This window comes from Malurus melanocephalus, unplaced genomic scaffold (genome assembly GCF_030028575.1).
Source record: "Malurus melanocephalus ecotype Western Australia unplaced genomic scaffold, MMel_1.1 scaffold_440, whole genome shotgun sequence".
In the NCBI taxonomy this organism is placed as follows: Eukaryota; Metazoa; Chordata; class Aves; order Passeriformes; family Maluridae; genus Malurus; species Malurus melanocephalus.
In genome coordinates this window covers 45,835-57,554 of record NW_026623672.1, presented here as the reverse complement: position 1 = coordinate 57,554, position 11,720 = coordinate 45,835, and the positions used below count along the sequence as shown (strand labels likewise).

The 11,720-nt window shown below is 55.0% G+C and overlaps 1 protein-coding gene across 1 annotated transcript; it reads left to right on the top strand.

Annotated features, from left to right (window-relative positions):
- The first annotated feature begins 334 nt into the window (after positions 1-334).
- Positions 335-10,511, top strand: ZNF362 (zinc finger protein 362). Its single transcript, XM_057380197.1, is given in 11 exon segments — positions 335-1,078; positions 1,081-1,116; positions 1,488-1,514; positions 1,625-1,709; positions 6,701-6,764; positions 6,897-7,143; positions 7,229-7,550; positions 7,649-7,873; positions 8,745-8,823; positions 8,898-9,056; positions 9,132-10,511. Coding segments are annotated over 11 exon segments (1,395 nt in total). The 5' UTR covers positions 335-1,044; the 3' UTR covers positions 9,249-10,511.
- Positions 10,512-11,720: the final 1,209 nt, after the last annotated feature.

Below are 11,720 nucleotides of genomic sequence, written 5' to 3'. Positions count from 1 at the left end.
CTCCCCCCCACCCCCTGTGCTGCTTTTTATTCATTTTCCATCTAAATCAATTTAAAAAAAAAAATTCCCTCCTTTTTTTCCCCCCTCACCCCCTTCCCCCTCCCCTCAGCCCTGCAGAACATGGCGTCCCCGTCCTAGCGTTTTAAAAATAAGCCGGGGCTGCCATTTTTGTTTGCCTTTTGTCTGCGAATTTTAATAAAAACGTCTGAGAATGTGGGAGAGGCGGCGGATGGAGGATGGGGGGTGGGGGGAGCACCCAGCCGGGCCACCCCCCCTTCCCCAAACTCCCCCCTTCCATCCCCATCCCCCGGCCTTTTTGTCTGGCAATCCGCCCCGCAAATCCCCTCCCAGGTTGAGGATTTCAACTTCACTTAACCAAACTTCGCCTTTTTCCACCTCTTTTTTTCATTATTATCATCATTATTCCACCACCCCCCTCCAAGCAGGAAGAAGAAGGAAAAGAAGGAGAAAAAAAGGGGGAAAGGGGGGTGGGGACATCGAGGAAAATACCCGTTTACCAGGATTTTCCCTTTTTCTCTCCCTCTGGATGGTCTAATGGAAAAGTTAATTGCAGCCAAACGTACCTATTTTTGTGGATGTTGCATGTTTGGGGGGGGTGTTTGCTTTTTTTGATGCATTCATGCCTTTTTTAAACTTTTTTTGCTTACAGGGGGTGGCAGAAGCAGTACAGGGGCTGTATATTATCATTACCATCACCATAATCACCATTATTATAATTTTCACCATTTTACGTTTTCTCCTTTCTCTTTTCCTTCTTTTCCTCGCTGTTTTCCGCATTAACCGGTTTTGTCTAGAAAAGTGGTCTCGCTGGCTGGAAGGTCTAAGGGGAGGGGGGGGGAAGGTATTTTTTCATGGCGTTTTTGGCAGGAATGCGGCAGCTTTAGCGAGGGACCCAAATTTCTGTGGCCGTGTCCCAGAGGTCTGTCTGTCCCTCTCCAACATATATTTAGCTATATACTATTTATATATCTATAATCTCCTGGCCACGTTCGGGGGGCCGGGGGGGGGGAGCTCAGAACTGGCATGGCTACAATGATGGATTTGAACCCAGGAATGATAAATTTGATGATTTTGATTTCTTTTTCTCCCTTCAAGGTTGGAGGATGCTCCTTGTTGGGTTATTTTTTCCCCCCAAGCCCACAGTCCATCGGATAGCAGCCAGGTTTTTTAAGCTGGGAAGGATGGAGCGGGTGAAAGCGGCTTTGAGCCCGAGGCCTTTGAGATTATAAAGTGATATTTTAGCAGAGAGGTAAAAAAGTTTTTTAAGTCCCTCCCGGTGTGCAATTTGCCGAGAGGCGGAGGGTCCAGGGCGAGGGGATGGATTTCACCCCAATTTTTCAGCGAGCTCCCGATCCCTCGGCTTTCCGAACAACTTGGGAGTGAGCAGGGCTATAAAAAAAACCCACTTTTTTTTTATTTTATTTTTTTTTTCCTATTTTTTTTTGTTGTTTTCTCTCTATTTTCAGGCAAAATCCCACGTTCCCACAGGTCGGGTAGGTCGGAGCTGCTTCACTTTTGTTCCTCCGCTGTGGGATCTTGCGCGCCGGGGGCTGGCGGGGGGTTCGGGGTGTGTGAAGTTGTCCTCCTCCTTGTCCCCCCGTAGAAAAACGCCCCACGTGCAGCACTCGGTCTCAGCTAGAGCTGGAGATGGACGCGGATAAGGGGAAGCAACGCCAGTACTCGCAGAGGTGGGCATGATGGCTGGATCGAGGGTTTCACAGGGGAAAAAAAAAAATCCATGCTTTTATATGTTTACATCCTAAAATAGCATCTAACTTAATGTTGTGCATGCACGTAATTATATGTRTGCTTATAAAAATAATATATATATGCACACCAGGATCCAGGTATTATGTGTGGATATATATATTTATGTGTAAGTGAGAGTATGGTATTTTTTGGAGGATTTGGGGGGTGTGAGGGACTCCCTGCYTGCCCCCTACCCGGGGAGGGGACCCTGCTCCCAGTGTATGTGTGACCACTTGATATTTCTCGTTTAAGAAATGTGCCTTTATACACAGAATAATGTTCACCCTCAGCTTCCCCCACCTTCTGCTTTTTCCCTTAAAAATCTGGATTTTCGGTCATTGGGCACGATGTCATGACAAGTGCATGTTGGATCTGGTGCGCTCGCTCCCTCCTCAGGGCAATCCCCTGCCTGTGCCTCTGTTTCCCTGTGTGCTGTCGCCCATGGGTGACCCCCCCTGTGCTGCTGGGGGTGGGCAGTTGCCCCCAGGCTGGTTTGCTGTGCTGCCTTTGCCTTGCAGGGTGCCTGGCTGGTCTCTTTTGSGGGGTGGGTGTATTTGGGGTCTGGGGGAGCAGGACACCCCAGGCCAGGGAGTGSTGTAGGGTTTGGGGGGAATGTGTACCCTGTGTCTGATGCGTCACCCCATGGGTGCTGGGTCTTGCTGCAGGCTGTCCCCGTGTCCCCTCTGTTGGGTCACAGGACCCAAACTGGATTTGGGGTCATGCTGCATTGGCCCCCATCTTTTGGGAGTGTTGCCACCGTGGTCCCCSCCTCTTTCACCCCCGAGTTGGGGACCCTGTGGGGGTCCCCAGWGTGGCTTTGCCTCCCCTCCTGCTTGCTGCTGGTGCTTGGCTCCTCACCCTGCCCCATGCWCCCTTTTTCCCACACGGGGATCCTCGGTCCAGGCTGGGAGCTCATTTTGGGTTGGTTTTGCTGGAGATTCAGAAGGAGAAGCCCCAGCCCAGGGCCCTTCGGGGGGCGGAAGCCGGGGTTTAATTGGTTCCATCTTGGGTGAATTCTTGTGGCACGCTGGCCACCTCCTCCCCAAGCCACAGSGGGCTTGCCCAGCGTTCCTGCTTCCCGGCCTTGCCTGCCTTCTGCCCCCTCTCTGTTGGGGTGAATCACTCCTGGATGAGGACAGTCAGAGCAGGGAGGGATGTGTGTACCCCGAGGATGGTGCTGGATGCTGTTTCCCACCCTGGTGGCTTTGGGATGCAGRTTTTGTGGATGGGCACTCGCTTTCCCTCCAAAACTCCTCCTGCTCCAGGTGAACCCCAGGGAAACCTGTTCTTAAGCGGGGACAGGGGCCATGGCCTCGTGTTTTGGGGCAAAACTGAGGCATGGCACAAGGCAGAGCTGGGTTCCTTGGCCCAGGGATGTGCCCAGGCCAGGATTACCAGCCCTGGTCTACACTGTGTCGGGAAGGGTGTGCTGGGATTTGGGTGRGGGGATGTGCAGGGGGCATCTATCCCCGCTGCTTGACTCTCGCCCACCGCGCCGTCTCTGGCCACCGCCGGCTTTCCTGTGCTCGCCACTGGGCTCGGGGGGTGGGAGCTCTGCCCTGATGCTCTTGCTGGGGTACATGGGGACACCAAACGCGGTGTTTCACTCACTTGAGGACACATTTAGCCACCAAGTGCTGCTCCGGTCACCACAAATCCCTCCCCTTGCCTCCCAGACCTCCTCGCTTTCCAGCTGTACCAGGTCGGTGGTCTGTTGCTAGTCCCTGGGATCTGCCCCTTTTCTCTCGGCAGTGCCGTGAAAAGAAATCTCTTGTTTCTTTTTATTTCAGCGAAGGCGAGACAGAGAGGGCTGCCAAGGTAGAGGCGTTCCCTAGAGAACTGTAGCTTGACTTAGCAGCAGTTGGGTAGGAAGTTGGAAGGCTCTAGTGAGCTCGTGTCCACCCGTGCCATCATCTACCTCCCATCAATCTGGAGCCTCAGCGACACGTCTCCCCAGGCAGCTGCGCCCACCTGGCTCCAGAGGCCACCCTGTGAGTACCAACCACTGCTGACCCTGACGGCCCCGGCACCGCCGCCCCCTCGCTGCCGCCGCCCCTGCTCTCCCCTCGCCACCCCCAGCCCTGGCTTGCCGGCTTCTCCTGCTCTTCCCTCACTGTGGGTGCAGAGGCGAGGAGGCTTTTGATCTCTTTAGGGTGCTGCTGCTTCCCGCCTTGGCCCAGTTGAGCGGTGATGCCGGGTACTGCGCCGTTCTGGGGAATTCGGGGTTCAGCCCATGGTTTTGGGGCTCTGTGCATCTTCCTGCTTGCTCTTGCCACATCCCTCTCCTCTGGCCGGGCTGTTTGGGTCTCCACCATGCCTTGGGCACTCACCTTGTCCCTGGGGGTAACTTTCAGCAACACTTTGGCACTCAAATGCAGTGCCTGCAGAGGGTGTCAGGGGTTCTTTCCACCATGGTTTGGACCACAGGACCCCATGCCACTGGAGATGCTACCCAAGGGGGGGTTTCCTTTGCCCAGCCAAAAACTCTGGGGCACTGAGAGCCCAACCACCTCCCTATGCCCTGCAGAGCCAGGGAGAGAAACACTGCAGCATTCCCTACCCTTCATAATTTCCATTTTAATGGATTTTCTTTTTTCTCCACCTTTGCTGCATGTCAGCTTCCATTTTTCATAGTTAGCTGAGAATAGAGAAAAAGGGAGTTTTTATATATATTTTTTCTTTCCATCTGCTTTCTCCCCCCTCCTACTCCCTCCCCCAGCCCCGGAGAAGGGGATGTCGCTCCCGACGAAACACCGCACAATTTGTAGCATTAAACTGGGATAGGAACAGGGATTTTTATCATTGTTTTGGCAGCGCCGACCATTTCTTCCCTCTTGTTCATCCAGCTCCAAGTGTGGTGGTTTTACAAATAATTTCTCATTTCTTTAGTAAGCCCTCCTTGGGTGGGGGCAGAGAAATACGAGATATTTATGCTTTTCTCTCCAAAATACCCTTTGTGCCTTTCCAGCCCCCTCCAGCTTTGTAGGAAGGATCCTGGCACTGGTGTAGTAGGGCTTGGTGCCGTGTCCCGGTGATGGTTTGTGGGTCACGCCGGTGGTTTTGATCTGTCTGGGTACTGCTGCTGGCTCCATTGGAACCTGGTGCACTATTGGGACAGGGAGAAGGATGGGACAGATGGACGGATGGGAAGGACAAAGGTCATGGGGCACCTGCTGAGAKGGGGGAGTAGCTCCAAAAAACCCTTTTCTAATCATAGCTCTGGTTTCCTGTTTTCCCACGGCCGCTCTGGGGCAGGGGATTGGTGCCGGGGTGCTTGGTCATGCTGGGGGGGCTCAGAGGCCTCCTGCCTGAGCTCCTGCTCCCTGCGTGCCTCCATCATGAGGAATTCTGTGCTGTCAGCTCTGCTTTTCGCCCTGGTTCCCAGTGTCCAGTCCCTCATGTTGGCACCAGAGTCCCTCATCCCGTGCCCATCATCCCAAGAGATCTTATATATATGTGTATACACACACACACACACACACACACACACACACGTAGCCCGTGGATAAATGCATACCGTGGGCAGCCTGTGGGTACATACATAATTATACAAAATAGCTGGCAGTGGCTGCATCTGTGCATGGGAAGGTGCATTTAACATCCCTGGTGAATTCCTGTTCTGTGGCACGGAGCAGGACTTTGGCTCTGGTCATGCCTCTGGGATCTGGCCCTGTTTTCAGTTCAAACCCCCAAAATTTTGGTGCTTGAGCAGCTTGGAGGTGACCTAGAGTGGTTCCAGACTGGGAAGAGGAATTCCCAAAGCCAGTGTCTGGGTGGTGGACAGGCTGTGGTGTTCAGGTCTGCYGTGGGAAATTGCTCCCATTCCTCCATACCCTGGAACACACCTCGTCCTGTGCTAGGCTGCTCCGTAGTGCAAGGAGCGGGTGGTTCCCTCATTCGTGCCTCGGTTTTATCCCCAAAATGGGGATGGTCCGTCCCACAGCTCCTTCATGCTGGGGTAGCTGTTGGGATGCTACATCCCGGTAGGACCAGGATCTTCTTTCTCTGGGTGTTGCAAACCTGCGTRTGGGGAGTTCAGGATATGTTTGAAACCTGTGACAGCAAGTATGAGGAGGAGGAGGAGGAAGGCTTGTTGCCCCCAAATCCTGCCWCCCACAAAGCTTCTGGGACTGCACTTTGCTGAAGGCGTCACTCTAGTTTCTCCTGAGATCCTGGTCATGGCCTGGTTTGTTTGGAGCCAGAGCTCCTGGGGGTCCCCTCCCACATATCCCATCAATGTCCTGTAAACGCTTACCCTTGTGCCCCCATAATGGGATCTGTAGGATGCTGATTCCTGGTCATGCTGGGCCATTCTGCCAGGATCATCTCCTTGCTGCTCCCTTCCAGCTGTTTCCCATTACCCAAAGATGGATTTAGAATTGATTTCCTCAACACCTATAAGAGTCTCCATAAATCTCTCAGCCCCGCTGATGCYGGGTGTTCCTGCCGTGCCGCTCCTGGGTGTCACAGGTGCTTTACTTGGCTTTGGAGGAGATCTTGTGGCAGGATTCAGCTGGGATTGGTGTTGGGTTTAATGTGCCGCTGTGCTTGCCCTCTCCTATGGCAGCATCCCAGCCACCTCTAATCCCTCCTGGATGGGAGAAATATTTCCAGAGCTTGGGAGATTTGTGAGTTTTCCCCAAATTTCAGCTTCCTTCTTTGCCAGATTGTGTTCTAGTGTACTCACCAGTGTTTTGGGGTCTTGGAGGCAGGCAGGTGCTTGGTGTCCCCCTGATCCTACAAGAGTTTTAATCTGGGCAGGTGCTCGGGGGATTTCCCAGCCCTTCCCTGCCTGTTCCCTGCCTTTGCTCAGAGTCTGGGTCTTGCTTCTTGGTGGGGTGATATTTGGTTTTGGGGATTCAAGGTGGGAGGATGGGGTGGGCTGTGTGGAGGCCAGTGGTGCCCCATAACTGCCCCCTTCTCTCCCCAGGATGGCGGAGCCTCGCTTCAACAACCCCTACTTCTGGCCGCCCCCCCCCACCATGCCCAGCCAGGTAGGACCCCTACACTGGGATTTTGGGAGGAGGGAGGATGGATGGATGTGGAGATGACCCAGGAGGAGGCTGGGTGTCCTGAGGGTCCCAGTTCCTCTGCCCTCGTCCACCTCTCTGACTTTTTCCCCTCAGCTGGACAACCTGGTCCTGATCAACAAAATCAAGGAGCAGTTGATGGCAGAGAAGATCCGTCCCCCTCACCTCCCCCCRACCTCGGTGGCCTCCCAGCAGCCCCTCCTGGTCCCCCCCTCACCTGCTGAGAGCAGTCAGTCCATCATGTCCCTGCCAAAGCTGCAGCAGGTGCCAGGGCTGCACCCCCAGGCCGTGCCCCAGCCCGATGTGGCCCTGCATGCCCGGCCGGCCACTAGCACCGTCACAGGTACCACTGCTGGTCCCACCAGTCTGAGGGGCAGAGCGGGATGTAGGTCCTTTCAAAACTTACAGCCTGTCACGTTGCCCACTAGGGTTGGGGCTGGCGTCTCGTGCGCCCGCCGTCAGCACCTCGGAATCCAGCCCAGGAACGGGGACCACCACTCCCTCGACCCCCACCTCCACCAGCCAGAGCCGCCTCATCGCCTCCTCACCCACCCTAATCTCAGGAATCACCAGCCCCCCCCTCCTCGACTCCATCAAGACAATCCAGGGCCATGGCTTGCTGGGAGCGCCCAAGACCGAGCGGGGCCGGAAAAAGATCAAGGCGGAAAATCCCTCGGGACCGCCAGTGCTGGTGGTGCCCTACCCCATCCTGGCCTCAGGGGAGACGGCCAAAGAGGGGAAGACGTACAGGTAGGCACACCCCCACCTGCTGTGGGGGCCAGGGCGATGGCGGGGAGCCCCCCCCACCCCAGCCCGGTCCCTGCGGGGTTCTCCCCCACACCCTCCAGGTGTAAGGTCTGCCCCTTGACGTTCTTCACCAAGTCGGAGATGCAGATCCACTCCAAGTCACACACAGAGGCCAAGCCCCACAAGTGCCCCCACTGCTCCAAGTCCTTCGCCAACGCCTCCTACCTGGCCCAGCACCTGCGCATCCACCTGGGCGTCAAACCCTACCACTGCTCCTACTGCGAGAAGTCCTTCCGGCAGCTGTCCCACCTCCAGCAGCACACCCGGTGAGGTCCCTGTTGAGGGGCTTGGGACCCTCATTCCCGCTGGTCAGGGAGGGGGGCAGCTGGCAGGCACATCCTTTATGACCCTGCTCTGCTTGTTGGCCCTGCTGCCATCTTCATCCCCTTTGTCATCATTCCCGTCATGCCCAGCATCCTCATCATCTCCAGCACTTTCATAGTCTCCATCACACTCATCACCCCCACCATGCTCATCCATTCCCCATCCCCATTCCCCATCCCCATTCCCCAATGGCTGTCCCCATTGGCTGTATCATCCCCATCACACTCATCATTTTCAGCACTCCCGTGGTCTCCACCACACTCATCATCTCTACCACCTTTATCATCCCCAGCATGCCAATCTGACCCTTCAGCCTTCACTGTCCCTACTGTGCTCATTATCTCCACCACCTTCATAGATGCCAGCACCTCTGTTGTCTTCACCACCTTCTTCCCAGCTGCATTCAYGATCTCCACCATGCTCATCATGTCCATCACCTTTATTGACCCCATCATGCTSAGCCATCTCCACTGTGCTTGTTCCGGCCACTTCATCCCCACCTTGCTCATCTCTCCTTCCCATCCTGATCTGTTCCCTTCTCTGACCCCACCATGGTCATCTGTCCATGCATGCCAAGTCATCTCCACATTCATTATCCCAACCACCTTCACAGTTTCCCACACTTCCATCCTCTCCCAACACCCATCTCTCAGCCCTATGTGTCCCCCCCCCTCTTCCCATCTCTTCCTGGGACACCGATGTTGCTGTGCCCACTGTGACCTCCTCCACTCCGATGTGACCCTGTGGGTGGGACCAGCACTACCCTTGGTGGTGGAAGTGGGGGTGACAGYGACCTGATGTGTGTGTCCCCAGAATCCACACCGGCGACAGACCCTACAAGTGCCCACACCCTGGCTGTGAGAAGGCCTTCACCCAGCTCTCCAACCTTCAGGTCAGTGTGGGGGGAACTGGGGCGGGGGGCTCAGGGTCCCCATAGCCCCCCCTGACTCTCTCTGTCCTCCCCAGTCCCACCAGCGCCAGCACAACAAGGACAAGCCCTACAAGTGCCCCAACTGCTACCGGGCGTACACGGACTCGGCCTCACTGCAGATCCACCTGTCTGCACACGCCATCAAGCACGCCAAGGCCTATTGCTGCAGCATGTGTGGCCGTGCCTACACCTCGGTGAGCATGGGCAATGCCCCAAAAACCACCCCCAGCACCCCCCCAGGCCCCCGCTCACCCCTGTGCCCCCCACAGGAGACCTATCTGATGAAGCACATGTCGAAACACACGGTGGTAGAGCACCTGGTGAGCCAGCACTCGCCACAGCGGACGGAGTCGCCTGGCATTCCTGTACGGATTTCCCTCATCTAAGCGGAGAGGGGGACAGGACCCCCCCAGCACAAGGAGGAGGATGAAGAGGAGGAGGAAGAGGAAAAGAACGCACCCCCCCAGTGCCGCGGGCCATGCCTGGGCTGTGCTCCCGCCCGGCTCCCGCAGGTTTGGTGACATCCAAAGACGGTTTCAGAGCACTTTGAATCTCTGCGGTTTGGTTTTTTTGGGGGAGGGGCAGTGGGGGTGGGTGTGTCTCCACCCCCCGCCAGACCCCACCCCCCCATTTTTGGATACAAATATATATATATATATTTATTGGCCGAGAACTTGGTGCTGCTAAAAACCAGAAAATCACCCCAAAAATGAACCGTGGATGGAGCAAAATGCAGCTTGGGGGAGGGGGTAAGTCCGTCTGCCTCCCCCCCCACAGACTCTGGGCCCAAGCACCTCCATTTGGGGTTGACTTTTAACAATCTTGGGGTTTTTGTGTTCTTTTGGGGTCCCTTTCGAGGGTGAAGCTGTGGGCAGAGCCGCGTACCCCCAGGGCCGGATCCCCCATTCCACAGCCCCAGTTTAGGGGGGTAGGGGGTCCCCCTGCTTTGCCTTGTGCCTGCCTGTACATACCCCCTGTATAGAGCTGGAGGGGCATTCCCCCCAAACTCATCTATATTCTGTACTTTTTGGTTCATTTTGGATATTAACTGTGTTATTTTTTATACACTTTTTAAGCCTTAACTCATTGTTTATTTGGGATTTTTTTGTTGTTTTTTTCAGGGTGTTTTATTTACCTTTTATTAATTTTTAACCCCTCTTATTTTTACCCCCCCCCATTATTTTTACCCCCCCATCCCCTTATTTTTTACCCCCCATTATTTCCCCCCTCGATGTTGTACGATATCAATATTGTAACCTTTTTTGTCAGCATGTTAATACTGTGTAAATATGCCTCTTATACACTTAGACCCCCCCCCCCTTTTTTCTCCCCTTTACCCCAAATTTTGGGGCTTTTTAATTTTTCTTGCTGCCCAGCCAGGTCAGGCCTCCCTAGAGCTAGTTGATACCTTATTAAAAAAGGGGAAAAAAAGGAAAAAAAAAAAAGAGAAAAGAGGAGAAAATAGACAAAAAGTTGCCTCCCACTCTGTTGTCGCCACCCCCCCACGTTCTGCATTGTGGTTCCTGGAGAAGTGGGGGGGGCACAGCCTCACAGTGTGGAAAAGGAGTGAAACCCCCCCCAGCCCAGCCCCTTTCCAAAAAAAGAGAATAAAAGAGAACAAAGACCAAACCAGGAATTAACAGGAATTAATGAAATGGGAGGGAGTGTTTGGGKGGGAGGGGATACCCTGTGGGGTGGTTTGGGGACAGAGGTAGCGGACTGATCCTCRTGGGGCTGGAGGAGGGGAGGGTGAAACCATGGGTCCCCCCCAGCTGGTGGCTTGTTCCCAGTTTCCCCAGGGAGGGGTGGCAGTGCCACAGACCTGGGGGTCACTGATGTCTTAGGGTGAAGGTGGCGGGTTCTGGTCCTGGTGGGGGGCATGAGKGACCCACTGCTAGGGACACCAACCAACTCTGGGGACAGCCCACTGTGGCCATCACTGCTGGGGACATCTCACTGTGGCCTGGGACACCTCCCCATGGCCATGGATTCTGGTGAGACCTTAGCGTGGCCACCAACCCCAGGGAGAGCCCACTATGGCCACCACCCTGTGGACCCTCCAGGAACCTGTCCCCACCTGCAGGGCCACCTTATTGCCACAGCTCTGGGGTCACTGTATGTAGCCACCAGCCTCAGGGACAGGTCACAGTGGGTACCATCTCATGGCTACCAGCTGCAAGGATGTGTCACCACTGTGGACACCAGTTCTGGGGATCCCTCAYCGTTGTGGTTAGCAGCTTTGGGGACACACCACTGTAGCGATYAGTGCTTGGGGACAGTGCACCGTGGCCATGTCACTACCACAGCAACTAGCTCTTGGAACATCTCAGTACAGATGCCACATCCAGGGAYCACTCCTCATGTGTCCCTCACCAGGGCCATCAGCTTCAGGGATGTGTCACCCCCTGGAACCATCTCCAGGGATCTCCCACCATGGGGATGTCCCTTCCTGTCCCCTTTCCCACCTCACCTTCTTTGGAACCCTGTGTCCCCCCAAGCACTGGGATTTGTGGGCCACCTGGAGGTGTAGAGGGTCCTCCCCCTGTCATCACAGGCTCCTGGGAGGGTGACATCACTCCCACCACCCCACTTGGGACCCCAGGGTCACACAAGAGACACACCAGCCATGTCTCCATCACCCACAGGGGTTCCTACCACCCACAGTGGCACCTGGGGACACCCCCAAGTTGCTGCCTCAATTTACACGTGAAGGAATTTGTGGGGGGAAGTGAATGAAAGTGGAAGGGTTCCAGGTTTTTTTCAGTGTTTATTAAAAACAAAACAAAAAAACCAACCCGGGGCAAGGGGAGGGGGGGTAAGGTGTTTTTTTACATTTTTTTTTTCTTTTCTTAAAAAGA